The following is a 19,591-nucleotide window of genomic DNA, read 5'->3' as shown; positions in this document are numbered from 1 at the left end:
TAGAATATGCTGTTCAGTTTTGGTCTCCAGTGCTCAAACGGGACATTATTGAGTTAGAGAGGGTCCAGAGAAGGGCAACTAAGCTGGTAAAGGGTATGGAAAGTCTCAGTTATGAAGAAAGACTGGCCAAGTTGGGTCTGTTTACACTGGAGAAGAGGCGCTTAAGAGGTGACATGATAACTATGTATAAATATATAAAGGGATCATATAATAACCTTTCTAATGTTTTATTTACCAGTAGGTCCTTCCAACGGACACAAGGGCACCCACTTCGTTTAGAAGAAGGGAGGTTCCATTTAAACATTCGGAAAGGATTTTTTACTATGAGAGCTGTGAAGTTGTGGAATTCCCTCCCCAGTCGTACTGGCTGATACATTATATAACTTTAAGAAGGGGCTGGATGGATTCTTAGCAAGTGAGGGAATACAGGGTTATGGGAGATAGCTCTTAGTACTAGTTGATCCAGGGACTGGTCCGATTGCCATCTTGGAGTCAGGAAGGAATTTTTTCCCCTCTGCGGCAAATTAGAGAGGCTTCAGATGGGGTTTTTTGCCTTCCTCTGGATCAACTAGTAGTTAGGCAGGTTATATATAGGCATTATGGTTGAACTTGATGGACGTATGTCTTTTTTCAACCCAACTTACTATGTTACTATGTAGGTATCCGAGTTTGGTTTCTAAGTTGTGGATTTCCATGCGTTTAGCAGACTGTTTAGCTGTTGTAAGGGCAATAAGCTGACCCATGATGGTGGCCTTGTGTGCTTCCCAAATCATTGCTCTTGATATTACAGAGTCTTTGCTAAGAGCAAAGTATTCTTTTATAGATTCAAGGATCTTGTCCTTTGTTTCTATATTGTGTAGTATGGTCTCAATAAGATGCCAGTGTAATTGCTTTGGAATATAAGGTGGTAGTGAGATGGATATTGTAATGAGGGCATGATCAGACCAGGATATGGCTTGTATAGAAGAATCTATGGGATATCTCAGACATTGGGGAGAGACAAAGAAGTAGTCTAATCTGGTGGAGATTTTGTGGGGTGAAGAATAAAATGTGAACCTCTTTTCCTTAGGATGATTGATATGCCAGATATCTAGTAGGGAGTGTGCTCTTAATATTGATCTTAACTGTTTTGCTTGGTGTGTGAGTCGAGCTGTGGAGTTGGGGGGAGTGTCCCTGTCCAATATATCTGAGTGTACCATGTTAAAGTCACCTCTTATGATGGTTATGGGGGCCGTTGTTTCTACTAGTTTAGATACATTATGATCGTATTAAAATCAAATGTAAAATGATAAAACCATATATTTTTAACTTGATTAGAAATCTTACTAAAAAGTAATAGTAATAGTAGTATATTTCTTTCACACCATAGAGGTTGAGATAGTTTTGCATAAAAGTCTGGTATCATGTTTGCGTATATTTGTATCAAAAACATATTAACAATAACATTGAAAACTATACTCTGGTGTTTGTAGTACCACACATTTAGGAAAAAAATAGAGAAAGATTTCTCGGTTTTTGTTGTAGGAGCTCGTGTTAGCACCTGGATCAAGTATTTTACAACTGTAGCGTTGTCAGAAATTGTAGCTTTCAGAGATTGATTCATGGCTAATGGTGCTTGGGGTATATTGCAGGACTTATTGCCCATCTTATGGAGCTTTTGTTTAGGTGTAATAAACCAATTTATGAGTAACCGAGAGAAGGGCAGATAGAGGAGATAAGGTAGGAGAGAAGGAAGGAAGGGAAATGGAGGGAGGAATGGAGTGGGAGTGAGAGAGGGGAGAGGAAGTATTGAGGAAAAGAAAAGAAAGAGGGAGGAGGGCTGTAGAGTGAGGGTTCATAGGCAGGTAATTCAGTGAAAACAACAAAGAAAAAAATAAAGGGAAAGTTAAACTGGTGTAAGAAGTCAGTTATTGGGGTGTTACCCTTGATTTGGTAACCGCAGGCACTTTAAGTGGGGTACTAAGGTTGTTGCACCAGTTGGAATGTCCAGGCCTCACGGAATGGAGTATCCGAATCTGTGGAACTGCGTCGGCAGGGTTTAGTCGTTGTCCTTATGGTGGAAGTAGTATACCTGCAGTGGTTGCTCAGGTGAGAACGGTCCTTCAGTGTGATCAAGTTGATGGTCCGGGTGTCAGAGATGGCCGCCGTGGGGATCTTGATTGGCTGGAACCGACTCTTTCCCATTCAGTGGTCATTTTGCTTGGAGATTTCTGCGGTTCAGGCCCCATCTGTGGTATCAGCGGGAGGCCCATAGAGAGCAAGAATTTCTTGGCTTGTTGGGGGTCCATAAGCGTATATTGTTGCCCATTGTTAGTGGAGATTAACTTGAATGGGTACCCCCATCTATAGTTGATGTTATGGGCCCTTAGGTGCTGCGTCACTTGTTTCAGCTCTCTTCTCTTGGCTAGAGTGATTGGAGAAATATCATTGCATATCTGTAGCTTGGTTCCTTGAAAGTCCACGTGTGGGAGCATTCTAGTGTGGGCCAGTACTTGTTCCTTGCTTTCAAAGTAATGGCAGCAGATTATAACGTCTCTGGGAGTTTGCTGGTTGGGCCTTTTAGGGCCTAGTGCTCTGTGTGCCCTGTCGAACCGCCACACTTCGGCTGGTAAATCAGGACATAATGTTGAAAATAATGTTCTGAGGTATTGCCTGAGGTCTTTAGGTTGTATATTTTCAGGGATACCTCTTATCCTCAGATTTTGTCTGCGGTTTCTGTTCTCCAGGTCCTCGCAGTGTGCTTTTAGGGAGATCATTTCCTCTCTCAGAGTCAGTAGTTCATCTTCCAGTGTATTGTTGCGCACAATTATGTTATCTGAGACGGTCTCCAGGTGGTCGACTCGTTGGCCTAATGAGAAGATGTCCGCCCTGATCTCTTGTACTGCTGACTTAACTGAGTCAGTTATCGCTACTGAGAGAGAAAGTCTCGCAAGTCGGCGAGCTGTTTTATAAGTATATCTGTAGTCACTGTTTGTGAAGTGGTAGAGTCTGTACCTTCCGAGCGGTGGGGGGAAGATTCAGCATGTCCCTCTGAGGCTGCGATGGTGAACTGGCCGCTGAGCTGAAGTCCGGATCCTGGTCACCACCGCCATCTTGGATCCGTCTCAGTTAGTCTGACGCTGCAGGTTTTTGTAAAAACGGGGAGGTAGTGTCTCTAATTCTTTTTTTTCCCCATGGCTTCAGTTGTCACCTCTTACTTAGGCAATCCCCTGTGGAGCTGCAAGCGGATTAGAGGCTTAAATAGGGGTTGCTTTTGTCTCTTTCATGCGGAGCTCACATCAGAGATGTCTTCACTGCTCCATGATGCGCATGCGCCCCCTAGAATTTATTTTTTTAATCAACATCCGTATGGCTTATAAGACGCTTCTAGGACTGTTTAAATCCAGTTAGCACAAAGCGTTTGGCTGTCCTTACAGTGCCGGTGGGTTACTTGTAAGAGGATAATATAGGCATTTTCTCTATACAAACAGTCTAATACTTTACTTCTTTTTATTGGAATATTAATCCCACCAACATTCCAGGACAGTACCTTAAAATGGGTTGTAGACTGGTTTTGCAATATCCGCCATCTAAGATTATCCTTATACCTGTTTTGGGATACATTACATTTTTCTGGTGGATATATTCAAGGGTGGGACTGTCCCAGTGAGCAGTCCTTTAACTTTGATGTTTTAACCTATGGGGCATATGGTCCCAGAGGTATATCTGGGTATATAAGGTAAGTCTCAGAGTATGAACTTAACAGTAACCACACTGTATATAAAAAAGAACAGCAATTAACTGTAACATTATATATAACAACCTACATCCAGTTAGCAAAAGTAATAGAGAATAGTGGTAGATTAAAGAGGCAAATAGGGAGAAAGTCAGAAAGGGGTAGTGTCAGGGAAACGCCACTCACAGACGCGCCTGACACCGGGACGGGGAACAAGGGGGTTACGTTCAGTCACCTTTCACACAGGTTAAACTAACATCAAGCACCCCCAAACACACCACCGCCCCAAATACAACTATTCGCTGCCACCATCTATCATTAACAGGCGATAGAAACCTAATTACTCAGATATTTCATACAAACTTTCTTACCGCAGTTAGGGTTAGTTCTCACTAATTTAACAGCACACTAGCAGCCACAGGGTTAAAATTACAGTCAAACTCACCCCCCTGCTAGCAGCCCACTAGTTAATTAGCATCTACACAGAATCTGCCCTCTACCCAATACACACACCAAACAGTTAATACACCTAGGCCTGAGCAGTCATACGAGGTACGGGGGAATTGATATAGAGCCAAAGGACTAAACTTATTAAATTTTATATTTAATATTACCAGGGTAAACATTGCAGTTTTAAAAAGATGTTACAAAAGAGAAACATACATGCAAAACAGTCAATAAAATAAACGGGGATAAAAACACAGAGAAAACCCTAGTACATTACCGAGTGATCTGTTGTGCCCTCTGAGGCAAGAGGTTGAAAATCCTGAGCCCATCCCCCAACATAAGTTGCATAAGTTGAGGCCTCCAGAATGAACTAAAGAATACCTGGGCATGCGTGCTTTTATTCCCCGCTGGGCCCCTCCCTCATTACCGTATGCATGAGGAGGGAGTGCCCAGGAACTGGTCACATGACCCCTCCCCTGTAGAGAGCTATACTTATAGAGCCAGTTTCTTTTCATATAATATTGGTACTTGCCAGTTCTCAATATTATTATAAAAGTAGGGAATTGTTTTAACCTATATGTGGGCGATCAAAATGATACCAAACATGGGGGGTGTCTCATGTCCCAGTCCCCCAGAACCCATTTCTCCTAACTGGCGGGTATAGGCCGCCCCTGTTTGGTATCATTGGGAAGCCTGGGGCCTCCTCATAAATCCTATGTGATTTATGAGGATGTGGACCTTAAAGCAGCGGAGATATGGATCCATTTCTATAATCCATATTTTCTGTATGCTGTCCTCCCCTGCTGTTCCTAGGCCCACACTTTGCCTCTCCCCAGCTTCCTGCCCCAACGGGCTGATCCCGCATTGTCTGATGAAGTTGACACCTTCCTGCAGTCCTGGGTTGCATATTTAATTAAGGGTCTCTGCGGGAGCCCGAAACCAGATGTTGATAGTGTGTATTGGGTTAATTAGGGGTGTCTGGTGGACACAGCGCAAATGCTGCCATTTTACCTTGTTACAATGCCCGGGCAATATGGCCTGGCATGACAGGTAGTCATGTAACATTAGTCAATAAGCAACCAAATACTGTTAGACTGAAAGAAGAAGTTCACCTCAGTGATATCATAGTTTCAATCAGAAGTTAGGGTTTTGGCTCAGGTATCATGTATGTTTGTCCCAGCTGTTGTTCTGTGTAATAAGTCATAGCGGTTTTGTGTCTTCAAAAAGTATGGGTTTGCCTTTGTCTTTGTCTATTATTTTGAGTTTAGCAGTGAGCAACAAGTGCGATTTAAATCCCTAAGAAAAACATGGCTTGCAATTGGAGGCAAATTCTTTGCAATTTGCCGCTACAGAAGCTAAAAAATCCTGGAACAACAGGATTAGTGGTTTTCATAGTGTAGGTATTTTACTTTTCTATAAACAGTTAGGATGTTCATTGCATAATTTAGAAGCTTGAATACCAATTCTCTAGGTCTGCTAGATTCTTTAGCAGGAGGAGGTCCTATACAGTGGAAACATTTGGTTTGTTAAGAAAAGCCAAGGAATCCATTTCGAGTCTGGTAGTTTAGTCTATTATAATGATTCTAGTTCATCACCTTTTTTCCCCCCATTCTGGGACTCCCACAAGCCTTAGATTCTTTTCTCTTACTTCTGTTTTCTAGGTCGTCAAACTTTACTGCTTGTATTGTGATTTCACATTGTTGTATATAGCATAAAAGAAATTTGAGCGCCACTATTACAGAGGTGTAGTGCAAGTGTGTCGAAGGTCCAGTTCGGGTCCTCAAAGGTTGTACAGGTATAGGACCCATTATCCAGAATGCTTGGGACCAAGGGTATTCCGGATAAGGGGTCTTTCCGTAATTTGGATCTCTATACCTTAAGTCTACTAAAAAATCAATAAAACATTAATTAACCCCAATAGGATTGTTTTGTATCCAATAAGGATTAATTAATCTTAGTTGGAATCAATTACATGGTTCTGTTTTATTTCTACATAGAAAAAGGAAATCAATTTCAAAATTCTGAATTATTTGATTAAAATGGAGTCTATGGGAGACGGGCATTCCGTAATTCGGAGCTTTCTGGATAACGGGTTTCCGGATAAGGGGTCCGATACCTGTATTGCTCAATTTTATGGCTGCAATTAAGGTTTTAGTATCACAGTTTTCAACTTCTTTTATAGATGGCAATTTTGCAATAAAGGTTTAATAAGTTCTGACAGGATCTATCTCTGTTTTTTTTTATTAAACAAAAACCTGCCATTTTGCAGGGGTGTGTAGTCTTTTTATTTACAATGTATATATTTATACATAGTTATTATATCCCCCTTAAGAAACTCTACTCCAGAATAAAGGGTCCCAATTTGGCCAGTTTTTCATCAGCCTGCAGCATGGATAGAATTTATTGGGCTACATAGTTTTGGATCATCTGTGAACACTGATAACATCACTTATAATGCATCCCATAAATCACTAATGATTTACATCTTAGATTGCATAAAAACCCAGTGTAATTGCCAGAAGTGAATGTGTGGCAGTGCAGCTGGAGCGGTTGTGTGGATATTGTAGTAGATAAAATATCAGAAGGGACTTTCTGGGATGCTTTTATAAAGTGCTAGGATTATATACATTCCCAGATTATGTAAAATCTTGTATGATCAATGCTAGAGTACAAATAGTGGCTAAGGTGAACAGTTGCTCATAGTAGTAAAAATTATGGATGCACCGAATCCAGGATTCAGTTCAGGATTTGGCCAAGATTCTGCGTTTTTTTAGCAGGATTTGGATCCGCGGTCCTTAACCGAATATTAATCCTTAAAATCATGTGACTTCCGATGAAACGTGTCACATAAACACAGAAGTCTTTTTGACCGTTCGGTAGCTTGATTTGCATATGCAAATTAGGATATGGTTTGGTATTGCCCAGAATCTTTTATGAAGGATTCGGAGTTTCACCAAATCCCAAACCAGTGGACTCAGTGCATCCCTAGCAGAAAACTATGTAATCTGGCTAGATCAATCTAATTTTTAATATAAATGTACAGGGTTTCGTATCAGTGGTTATAATTAACACATTTCTTCAAGTTTGACCCTTCAATAGCTTAATGTATCACAGGGAGCCCTATCTGTTTCAAAAGTCTTGTAGCTTTTTATTATATCCTATTATTTGTATAATTTGTTTTCACCCATCTAGTTATGTCTCTACTTATGTCTGATCTCAACTTGGTATAGGGTTAAGATTACAGATGAGTAAGAAAACTGTTTGTATACATGATAGAGAGAATGCTATCTGCCTAGTGTCTATGGCGGGTAAATGCTGTGAACTTTGACATTTATCATAGATTGTTATGGATCCATCTGAACTAGGACATTTCAAAGGAAATAATTTGACTGAAACAGAACAAATCATTCTGAATCAATATAAATCTAACTGAAAAACTAGGAAATCTGCAGTTTGATATATAAAAAAAGAGAAGTGGAAAAAACAGAGAAGGATTACCAGATATAATTTCCTTAAAACTGTGAATAGTTTGGTTCACCACTGCAGGTCAGAAACCTGTGCTACACCAGCTCCAAAAAGCAATAAAAAGGTAGCTACAGTATACTTAGCCTTACTTGCCACTTTGCATGTTACACGTTTCCTGAGATAGCTCTGAAAAAGAGTCAAGTATATCATGAACACCTCCCCAAAATTTCATCCATCTTGTAGTGTTTTACTCACTGTAATGCTTTCAGGATACACGTTATCACTGTATGAGCCATCATCAAAGTTGATCTCATAGAATACTTGAGTGGCTGATCCAATCACTTGACATCGGTAGTACAAGCCATTTCGATTTCGACTAATAACAGTCTGGCCAATACTCACTTCCCGAGAGAAAGAACTCTATAACGACATAGCCAAACTTTAGTATTGGTAATGTATAGTTTAGAAAATTAACAATTACACAGAAGAAAAACTACACACTTATAAAAGACAAGCCATTACAAAAGTGTGACCCTGGGACCTAGTTATTACATTTCATAATAAAGCCAGTATCACTATCATCAGGGCAACCATTAGTAAGAAGAAAGGGAGAAATCCTGAGGGGTCTTATGCAAATTGGATAGTGTTTGTGTCAGAATATGATATGAACTATTTGGGTGACTTTTTTTTTTTTTTTTTTATTAAATGGGGTCCTATTTTAATTACTATTCTACGCACCACCCCTGTGGGCTTGAGTGGGCAGTAGGCTTGTAATCCACTAATGATGGCCATGGCTGTTTTTTTTTTACACAACCTCAGGCCTGGTGTAACCCAGTAAAAATCAGTGGGACAAGTTCTGGAAGAGAAGCTGACCTGTCCATAGCCATTAGTGCAATGGAGATAGACTTACTACATGAAAATAAATAGAACTCAAACAAGCCAAGCAGAAAAAAGCAGTAAAATACAAAGAATATTAGACAGGATTGTTTCGGGACTCACACTCTGATTGCTTGCCCCGTGCTTGAAGCAAGTGATTGACACAACGTATGGCCAGTCATCAGGTTCCATGGTGATACCAGCTGTGTATGCACAGGTGACGTGGAAGGAAGTGGAACATCGATCAACCGAGCACTGAACACAGGCTCCTACCTCCTTCCGGATTTTCCGCCGACAGTATACACACTTCTGAAATATGTAGGATACAGCATTAAAAACAAATGACTCTCAGTCCCAGAGGTAAACTCTAACTAACCATAGTCTGTCACTACCTTTCTCAATCTATGATCGTGTCTCTGTTTTTCCCCTGGTTCTTACCAGTTTGCACCTTTGTTCAGGAATGGTACGGACATCAACAGGGTGGCGTTCAACTGGATTTATGAAGCGAGCCTCAGGGACCACAACAGCACATACAATGTGAACCCATCTATAAGTCATTAAGAACAATACAGAAATGTTTAAGAAAAAATTAATCAAATAGTAACATACCAGAGGTAGTTAAAAACAGATATAAAGTAATATAACAAAGATGCAAAATTTGCCCAGACCTATACCAGCCAGTCAATTGTTTTCAGACTGCTTACTTGTGAAAGCTATCAGCCGATTGCTATGGGTTACTAGATCATTAGCAAGCTTAGTAGCTTTTATTATATTTTCCTAAGCTATTACATTACAGCAAAAATAAGTAAGTTAAAAATAGAGGAGTACCAAATCACTCAGGACTGCAAACTTATAACTTGAACCTGCCAAAGGCAGACATTACACAAGTGCACATATTCATATTTTAAGACTTTCAAGCGTCAGAGAGCATATGAGTGCAGATGCAGGCAGAATATAACGCTTAATAAAAACAAATCAATGAAAAACATAAATTAGGCAAGCAGATAGCACAAGACAGAAGCAGACATAAAACCAGATGGCATGTGGAAGAATATGAGAGAGCAACATAACATTGAGTGAATTATAAGACCATTAGCAAGAGTACAACAGAGAGAGCACTAAAATCTGTACCAGGTCAAGTATCAGTATGGCAGAATAGACAGATTTACTAGAGTACTGAACGGGCAGGCAACTTGCATGAGATTTCAGGACTGGTCTAAAGCAGGCCCATACCTAGGCAGCTAAAACCAGCAGTTTGTCTGACAAACTGCCAAATACCTATCTGTCAAGTTTAAAAATCCTATCAATTGAGTAAAGATTTGGACTTCTAGTGGGACCCTCTCCAACAAATCGGCAAAGGTCAAGTTAGCATCTGATCATAGACCCAGAAGCAGTGGCAAACCATACCAAATACCACCCTAAACATAATTCTGAGGAGGAGATACTGTACAAATGATCTCCCAGGAGGAGGCCTTATAAATATATAAAATGAAGAGTAAGTATTTGAAATGGTGAAATGTGGATGTTGGTATCTGTTTTATTGGAGAGCAGGGCTATTATCAGTAAACATGGGGCCCCCCACTGGTCCCCCTAGGTGGTGTGCCCTGCCAACTAAAATGGGGTCCCACTGAATAAAATAAAAGCCTTTTGGATGCTAATTCATATACCTGGCCACTACACAATTATGTCAAAATTCTGCATATGATTCAGAACGTTGTTGCATAAAAAGGCTTTAACTGCCAACGACGTGCCTCACAGTTAAAGATTCTCTCTGCAGAAGCAGCATATGCTTCTAGACAGGTAAGGCTGGTTTTTTGAATTTACACACTTACAGCAGACAATTTAGCAGTTTTTATTTTTTTTCATTTTGCACACTTATATACACTTATATACACTTATATACACACTGTCACACAAGTTTTAAATAAGTACACACACGTATTCACAAACACTTTGTTTTTAGTTTCTTTTCCCTAAAAACTGTTTATTTAGACAGCGTGACTATTGGATCAGATATTCTGAGGATTAATTACACTGTTGTGTGACTTATTTTGTTGTTTCACTGATTTGCTAAATTTTGTGGTTTTATAACATTTTTATCCCCGTATAAGTGTTCCTGATCTGTTTGTAGCATAGCTTTGCCATGTGTAACTTTGGTGTACAAAAATAACTTTACCTATTTTAAATTCATCAGAATGTGTACTTTGCAAAAATATTTGGTTTTCTGGGGGTCTCTGTATAGTTTGGGGGTGTTACAGCACATAACACGCTGACAGGGGGAGTGCAAAAGGTGAGCTAGCAGACGAGAAATCCACATGTGCTATTTTCATTTTGGGGTCAGTACATACCACAGACTTTGGTATATCTATGCATATTCGGCATCAAACTGTTCAGTAGACCTTGGGTGTTCCTTTTTGGGGTGATTTGCCTTTGTACGCAAGAAATTGTGCGAGATAAAAGTGGCAAATTGCAACATTTTTAGGCGATTTTCTGAAATGTCATAAAAACCACTAACTTTAGGAAAGCTTTGCAGATGTGTACTTTGTTGTAGAAATGACTCTTTACCCATGATGGATTTTTCAGAATGTGTACTTTCCAAAAATATATGGTTTTCTGGGGGTCTCTGTATAGTTAGGGGGTCTTACGGAACATAATACGCTGACAGGGGGCTCTGTATGCAAAAGCTGAGTTGGCAGGCGAGAAATCCATATGCGCTATTTTCATTTTGGGGTCAGTATATACCACAGACTTTGGTATATCTATGCATATTGGGCATCAAACTGTTCAGTAGACCTTAGGTGTTCCTATTTGGGGTGATTTTCCTTTATCTGATCTTTATCAAGAAATTGTGAGAGATAAATGCGGCAAATTGCAACATTTTTATGCGATTTTCTGAAATGTCAAAGAAATCTACAAACTTAGGAAAGCTTTACGGCTTGGTACTTGAAGTAAAAAAAAAATGTACCCATTATAGATTCGGGGGAACGTGTACTTTTCAAAAAAATATGTCTTTCTGGGGTGAGTACTTTTTTTGTAGCATTATTCCACATAAAAGATGTAAATGTGTTGATTTTGCAGGAGCTGAAATGACAGATCATATGGGGGTATGTTCCCCCCCTACATGCCAAATATTTAGGTAAACCTATGGCATTCAAATTCAGGATATTTTATCTTGGTACCTAATGCTATTTGTGAGATATGATACTACAAAGTGGAAAGCTTTGAGGGGATTTTTGGAAATGTCATCAAAATTGCTAACTTTGGAGTAGAAAGACACAGATACCCATTTTAGATTTGGGGGAATGTGTACTTTCCAAAAATATATGACTTTCTGGGGTGAGCATACTTTTTACTAGCTTTATCCCACATATAATGATGTAAATGTGTTGATTTTGCAGGAGCTGAAATGACAGAAATGATAGAAATGATACATGCCACATACTTAGGTAAACCTATATACATCGGGCATCAAACTGTTCAGTGGACCCCTGGCATTCATGTTTAGGGTGTTTTATTTGGTTACTTTATGACCTGAAGGAGATAAGATACTATAGACTGGAAGCTTTGAAGCGATTTTTTAATAATTTTAGGAAAGCATTGCGACTTGATAGTTTGGAGTAGACAGACAGATGTGCCTATTCTGGATTCCCCAGAATCTGTTCTTTAAACAGTTTAACATTCTGTTAGTGGAATTTTTGGCCTTGAAAGCAGGAAATTTGGTAGGGTACTGCTGGGAGTTTTTGACCTATACAAGTGAAAAATCTCCATAAAACTATATATATTTGGTATTAGCATGTCCAGGAGACATGGGACTTTCCAAATCAGTTGTATTTTCATCCATGAAATAATTTTTGCATCTAGTATGTGTGTTTATTATTATTTATAAATTAGATTTTTTTTAGACATTTAGAAGCCTATATCTTGTCACAGAACTGGAATTACACAGAAATCTACCATATTTTGAAAGCTTAGGTTGTCCTGAAAAAACAATATATATTGTTTTCCTGGGTAAAATAAAAGCCCCCCCGAGGAAACGCCCCTAAAGTGAAACAATGCAGAATGTTCAAAAACTGTCTGGCAATATAAGTTCCGCTTTGACCAAAAGGCTGGCAGTAAAAAAGGTTAATAGAAATGAAAAGGTTAGAGATGTTGTTCATCTTTAAGTTAACATTTAGTTATTACTGAATGGCCAATTCTAACTTTTCAATTGGTCTTCATTAAGATTTTTTTTTAATCTAGTTTTTGGATTATTTGTTTTCCTGCAGCCAAAAAACAATTTCTTTGTGAAACTATTGTTTAATTGTTATTGTTACTTTTTAGTACTTATTTTTCTATTCAAGTCCTCTCCTATTCATATATCAGTCGTTCATTCTAACTACACGCTGGTTGCTAAGGTAATTTGGATCCTAGCAACCAAAGAGCTGCTGAACAAAAACTGAAATAATTACTCTCTACATCAGGGGTGGGCAAACTACGGCCAGCGGCAACGTCAGACCCCTTGGTCTTTTTAATCCGGCCCGCCGACTTATCACAAGAGGCTTAGCGTCTGGGGAGCGGAAACGGCGTAACGCTGGCCCGGCCCGCCTGTAAGTCAATGTGGCCCCTGAGCCAAAAAGTTTGCCCACCCCTGCTCTACATCATACTAAAAGTTAACTCAAAGGTGAAAAACTCCTTTAATTATACCCTTTAAGGGCAATTCCAAACATAACGCTTTCTCTACCACAGGATACTGCCCCTTTAGTGGGCAACAAAATGTCCACAAAATACCTTTTAATTCAGATAAATGTTTATGAAACACTGCAAAAACTCCTTAGGCAGACACAATGAGCAACATAAAAATAAAAAGAATAATATTTAAATGGTAGAATAAATTATTTGCAAGCACACAGCGTAATTTATTAACAAAAACAACACCACAAAATATGACAAAATCCCTCCAAGCATCTCTAGAATGGTGTAAATAACGCCCAGTTTGGCCAGTCTTAAAACTGAGATTTGTCAAACGCTTTATCGGCTTTGTCCCACTGCCAGTGCTTTGTAAATGGGAAAACTCTTCTCCATCTAAAAATCAAGCACTTTTTTCCTCCAACTTAAATTTTATAAAAAAAATAAAGAGAATTTGTACAAAAGGCAGCAGTATAAGGTACATAGCATACAGTAAGTATAGTGCATATGTAGCATTAATATACCTATAGTTCAACAGTGACTTTATTACATTTACAAGGTTGTTAGTATGGTTGAGAGAATCTGTTTATATTTATGGGGCTGTGGCTGAGAACTTATAGTGTACCAAAGAGAAAAATGGGGAGTTAGGAGACCCAGGAGATCTAAGAAAAAGGAGAGAGAAAATGGGATAGTATATAACATTACATAACTTCTTAAGGCTACAGTAAGCCTACATTTATGCCTCTTTTACCACACAAAACCATGTGTTTATGAATTAGGTAAATGTAAGCCATAAAATGAGAGTGCACAAGGTATATTTTGGGGTCTGCAAATACCATGTACTTTGATAAACCTATGTATATTGGACATCAAACTATTCAGTAGACCTCTGGTGTTCATATGGTTACCTAATGACCTTAGGTGGGGGAATGTGTACTTTCCAAAACAATATGACTTTCTGGGGAAAACGTAGTTTTTTGTAGCTTTATTCCACATAAAATGCAGTAAATGTGTTGATTTTGCAGTAACTAAAATGACAGAAATTATACAATGATGATTTTCCACCAGCACACCCTTACCTCCTCCAATAATTAGTTGCCTACATGCCACATACTTTGGTAAACCTATGCACATTGTGCATCAAACTGTTTAGTGGACATCTGGCAGTGGATAAATTTAGGAAAGCATTACAACTTGGCAATTTGGAGTAGAAAGACAGTTGTGCCTATTCTGGATTCATTAGAATCTGTTCTTTCCAAAAGAATATTTGGCCTTGAAATCTAAAACTAAGCAGATTTCAGGAGCAGTGCTTTGTAAAGTTAGCAGTGTACTGCTGGGAGTTTATGATGTATTACAAGTGAGAAATCTCCATAAAACTATACATATTTGGTATTGGTGTGTTCAAGAGACATTGAAACTTCCAAATCAGTTGTATTTTCGTGCATAAAATAATTCAAGTTTCTAATATATGTGTTTATATTACGGAAAATATTTTTCTTCATTTTTTAGACATGTAGAAGCCTACGTCTTGTTACAGAAGTGGAACTACACAAAAAAAAAAATCTAGCATATTTCAAAAATTTAGGTTGTCCTGAAAAAAACAATATATAGTTTTCCCAGGTGAAATGAAAGTAGCCCCTAGGAAAGCCCCTAGAGTGAAAAAGCGCAAAATGTTCAAAAATGGTCTGGCAATAAAAGTTTTGCTTTGACCAAATCAGCTGATAGTTAAAGAGTTAAGGCTCCTGGAAGTTTCAGTGTTGCTGTGGAAATGGAATAAAGTATCTGAATTGCTGTGAGAAAGGTTCCTTTCATGACTATCTTGTTGGAGCAGGTCTAGCATTAAATCCCAATTGAGGCGATCAAGTGCCTTTTCAGCATCCAAACTAAGAAGTGCTGGTGTTCGTGTCTTGTTTATGGCCTCTATGAGGTTAACAGCCTGTCGGGTGTTATCCCTAGCCTGTCTGCTCTGGATGAACCCAACCTGGTCTGTCTACACAACTGAGGAACCAGCTAATGAAGGCTTCCTTTTTAATAGACCCAATTGTAGAAATATAACTGCTGACGCATGGGTCACTGAAGAGAATCTTGAACATGTAATGGTAAACAAAGGTCCAGGACCACATGGTATTCATCCCAGAGTATTAAAAGAGCTTACCTCAGTGATTGTCAAACGTTTTTTTTTTTTTTTTTTTTTAAGGATTCACTTCTTTAAGGAGTACTGTCATGGTGCAAAGAGACTGGTGACTTGCTTATGTGGTTACATTGGATCCCATTCTCAGCCTGAAATCTATAGGCCTGTTGGTCAATGGTAGCAAATTTTTTGGATGGGGTAATAAGGGAGAGGATGCTTGAATTAAAGTGTATGACAGCATGGTTTTATGTTTAACATATCTTGCCAGACTAATTTCATTGCCTTTTGTGAAGAGGTGAGCAGGAACCTTGATGCTGGAATGGCAGTGGATGTCATCTACTTGGACTTGCTACTTGCTAAAGAATTTGAAAGTTAATGTTAAAATTGAGGGATATTGGCCTGGAATATAATATTTGTAATTGAACAGAGAACTGGCTGAAGGATAGATTACAAAGAGGGGGTAAATGGAACATTTTCTAACTTAACCAGTGTTGATAGTGGAGTACAGCAGAGGTCTGTCATGATCCCATACTTTTTAACTTGTTAATTAATAACCTGGAGGTGGGAATTGAAAGCACTGGTATGGGATCCATTATCCGGAAATCCGTAATTCAGAAAGTTCTGAAATACGGAAAGCCCATTTTCTATAAACTCCATTATAAACAAATAATTCACATTTTTTAAAATGATTTCCTTTTTCTCTGTAATAATAAAACAGGACCTTGCACTTGATCCCAACTAAGATGTAATTAATCCTTATTAGAGGAAAAACAATCCTATTGGGTTTATTTAATGTTTACATGATTTTTTTTGTAGACTTAAGGTATGGAGATTATGGAAAGATTGCTTCTCCAGAAAACCCCAGGTCACGAGCATTCTGGATAACAGGTCCCATAGCTGTACTATTTTTGCTGACAATACAAAATTGTGCAAAACCATAAGTTCCATGCTGGATGCTGCCACTTTGCAGTGCAATTTGACAAAAGTGGAAAACTGGGCAGAAAATTGAAAAATGAGGTTCAATGCTGAAAAGTGCAAAGTTATGCACTTTGGTATAAATATGAGTGATATACTAAATCAGCGCACCAGAGGCCACCCCTTTAGATCAGAGGAACGGAATTTTCATTTGAAGCAGTGTAGGTGGTTTTTCATGGTGAGTGCAGTGAGGTTGTGGAATGCCCTTTCAAGTGATGTTGTGATGGCAGATTTTGTTAATGCCTTTAAGAGTGGTTTGGATGATTTCTTGAACAAGCATAATATTCAAGGCTATTGAAACTAAAATCTACAATTAGTATTAATGTTGGAATATTTGTTTATGTACAGTATGTGAGTGTATAGACAGGTCAGCATAGGTTTGTGTGTGTGCTGGGGCTTACTTGGAAGAGTTGAACTTAATTGACTTTGGTCTCTCTCTCTTGAACCCAACTTACTTACAGATGAAACGGACCCCTTCTCATAATGTGTCTAGTTACGAGCTTCAATATCACATTGAACTCCTTTTGTTTTACATATACAGCTATAATTAGAGTGGCCACTAGATGTTCCCAGTGAGTCTAGTTCCTCTGTACCTGATGTTAATCTCATGAGGGAAAATAGAAGGAGTACTCCTGCTGGGCTGCTCCTTTGATCTCCCACAGTTTGAGCCCTGGCCTGTCAGTTTACAATGAATAACACTTGGCACAACAATGATTTACAGTCAGATGCCTATTGGTACCATGCCTTTTCATGTGTATCTACAATTTGCATGTGCCATTTGACTGGAGAATAGACAATCAAGCAATTACCAGTTATAGATATAGCCATCTGCCTTGCTGGGGTTCCCTTCATATTGTGCATATGACTAGTTTGCTCTGGTTTTTTTTTTTTTACACATTTTGTACCATGCTGATATGGTCATGGTCTGGATTGATAAGATTTTGCAGAAGTTGGAGCTATAGCTCAACCAGTAGAGTAAGTAAATTACCATACTAGGGGTTTAGAGTTTGATTCCAAGTAAAGCCACATTTAGTTTCTCAAAACAAAAAATTATGAAAAAAAGCATCATTAAGATTCATTAATAATCATTGATCCTCGTAAGTGAGACTTAGGTAAGGGTTTGATTTTTATTCAGGTGTAATAGAAAAAACATCAGTATTGGGAGTTTTATTGTCACTTTATGTCACCTGGGCATAGTGGTTGCCTAGGCAAGTGTAGCTTGGGGAACAGGGACAGGAAGGTAGTAAATTGGATCGTGTGACTGGCTGGGAATGTGACATCCTTTTTTTAAAGTTTGTAACTTTATGAAATATTTTTTTTTGTGTTAAGCATCTTCACATAGATTCGAGACCAGAACTAAAACATTGATGGCTTTACAATAAATAATGAAATGATATTGGTGTGCGCACATTCTTTGATGTTGTGGATGAATTACAGCACACGTGTGGCACAAACTCTTTTGTGTACTAACCCACAACCACCCAAGCCTTCCCTCTCTCCTCTCTCAAATTTCACACCTGATCTACAGAGTATGCAAGCACCAGTAATTTATTTCCTGTTATTATTAGACTCTAACAAAATTTAGCACTTTCTACATTCCAAAGATAAGGCAGGAGGAGCCATCAAAGAATAGCAGAATCCCCAGCAATGCAAGTTCACATTTCTCCAAGCAATATTGCAAGCAAAGGAGGATTTTTTTTTCTGGTGATTGTAGAGATAACGCGAGATAACACACACTATAGGATTTGTAACTGGTTTAGTTTTGGGATGGCGAGCGCTTCATCTCTATGTAACTATGATATATTCTCCACGCACCTCTAAGGTCTAATTTACATATTCTAATCCAATCAAAACAAAAAATTCAAACTGAGTAATTCAATTTTAGATAATCAAATTGATAATTGGCATAGAAATCATGAGGCTAATACAACCGTATATACTTGAGTATAAGCCAATCCGAATATAAGCCAAGGTACCTAATTTTACCTAAGAAAACTGGAAAAATTATTGACTCGAGTACAGGTATAGGACCTGTTATCCAGAATGCTCGGGACCTGGGGTTTTCCGGATAAGGGATCTTTCCATAATTTGGATCTCTATACCTTAAGTCTACTAAAAAATAATTTAAACATAATTTAAACCCAATAGGATTGTTTTGCCTTCAATAAGGATTAATTATATCTTAGTTGGGATCAACTAAGATAAAAATTAGAATTATTTGCTTATAATGGAGTCTATGGGAGATGGCCTTTCCATAATTCGGAACTTTCTGGATAATGGGTTTCCGGATAAGGGATCCTTTACCTGTATAAGCCTAGGGTGGTAGTTTTTTTTTCTTCTATACCGTTTTGTACTGTATGTGTGTAACTTTAAATTATGGTAATTAATAATAATTAACAGTATTCACCTGTATTAGCAACGCTGATTACATGATATGGGTATACCTGATCAGCATTGCTAATAATGGGAAATACTGTAATTAGGTACGAATTATAGGTAATTATTGATTGATTGAAGTTATACACACATGATATGTGTTTAACTTCAGTCAATTATGATTAACTATAATTAGGATATATAGGCATCTAATATAATGGGAACTGTTATATTAAATATACTGTATATAGATATATATCCTTACCTAGCAAGATGAGGCCATGAGTAACTGAAGGGGGCGCGTGACGTCACTTCCGCCCCGGCGCCACTGCGGCGCGCAGAAGAGCGCACAGCAGAATAGTGCACAGTCAGCAGGATAATGCTCAGCGATTCTGGGAAGCTGGTATAGGAAGAGAGTGGGACTGAGGGAACTTTAAGTAGGCGAGTGCCAGTATGTAAGACTGCAACTTAGTTTTGCAGGAGATTTTGACTGTCCATGCAGCGCGTGTGCATGTGGGGCTTTACAGAAGGTTGAGGGTAACCTGTCTGTTGGCGGGGGCAGCGGGAATCACTAGCAGGGGGTCTGGAGGGTCTGTGATTTGAGTATAAGCCGAGGGTTTTTCAGCACATTTTGTGTGATGAAAAACTCGGCTTATACACGAGTATATACGGTAAATCAAGGAATAATATCCCACTGTGATAGTACCTAAAATATGCGTTGGCCCAGGTGTGTACACCCTAGGCCCTCCACCTGAGCGCTCACAACAAGTTCACACTAATAAAACGCAGTGAAGACTTACCAAAGCTGATGAATGGTTCGGGTGCCCAAAGCCCTGAACCCATAGCACAAGGGAGCGAAATCAATTTAACCAAACTGCAGTTTCAATAGCACACCGAACAGCCATTGAATACCATAAAACTTCAACCTTTATTCATATCTT

At 38.8% G+C, this 19,591-nt stretch overlaps 1 protein-coding gene and 1 long non-coding RNA gene across 7 annotated transcripts in view; both read right to left on the bottom strand.

Moving 5' to 3' along the window:
• kdm4b (lysine (K)-specific demethylase 4B) overlaps positions 1-19,591 on the bottom strand; it is a 311,868-nt gene that overhangs the window by 67,745 nt on the left and 224,532 nt on the right. For all 6 annotated transcript variants that reach the window (XR_004221360.1, NM_203733.2, XM_018091716.2 and 3 more), the window contains 3 exon segments: positions 8,942-9,050; positions 8,627-8,812; positions 7,883-8,047 (listed from right to left, as the gene is read on the bottom strand). Coding sequence is in view for 5 of the 6 variants with exons in the window: in NM_203733.2 (NP_989064.2) it covers positions 7,883-8,047; positions 8,627-8,812; positions 8,942-9,050 (460 nt within the window). In the remaining variant the exon portion in view is untranslated.
• On the bottom strand, positions 1,201-4,482 carry LOC105946089. Its single transcript, XR_001169618.3, has 2 exons — positions 4,440-4,482; positions 1,201-3,318 (listed from the first exon to the last, which is right to left on the bottom strand). It is a non-coding gene; the product is annotated as an uncharacterized LOC105946089 (long non-coding RNA).

The sequence above is a fragment of the Xenopus tropicalis genome, chromosome 1 (genome assembly GCF_000004195.4).
Source record: "Xenopus tropicalis strain Nigerian chromosome 1, UCB_Xtro_10.0, whole genome shotgun sequence".
NCBI classification, from domain to species: domain Eukaryota; kingdom Metazoa; phylum Chordata; class Amphibia; order Anura; family Pipidae; genus Xenopus; species Xenopus tropicalis.
This window is presented reverse-complemented; position numbering and strand designations above follow the sequence as displayed.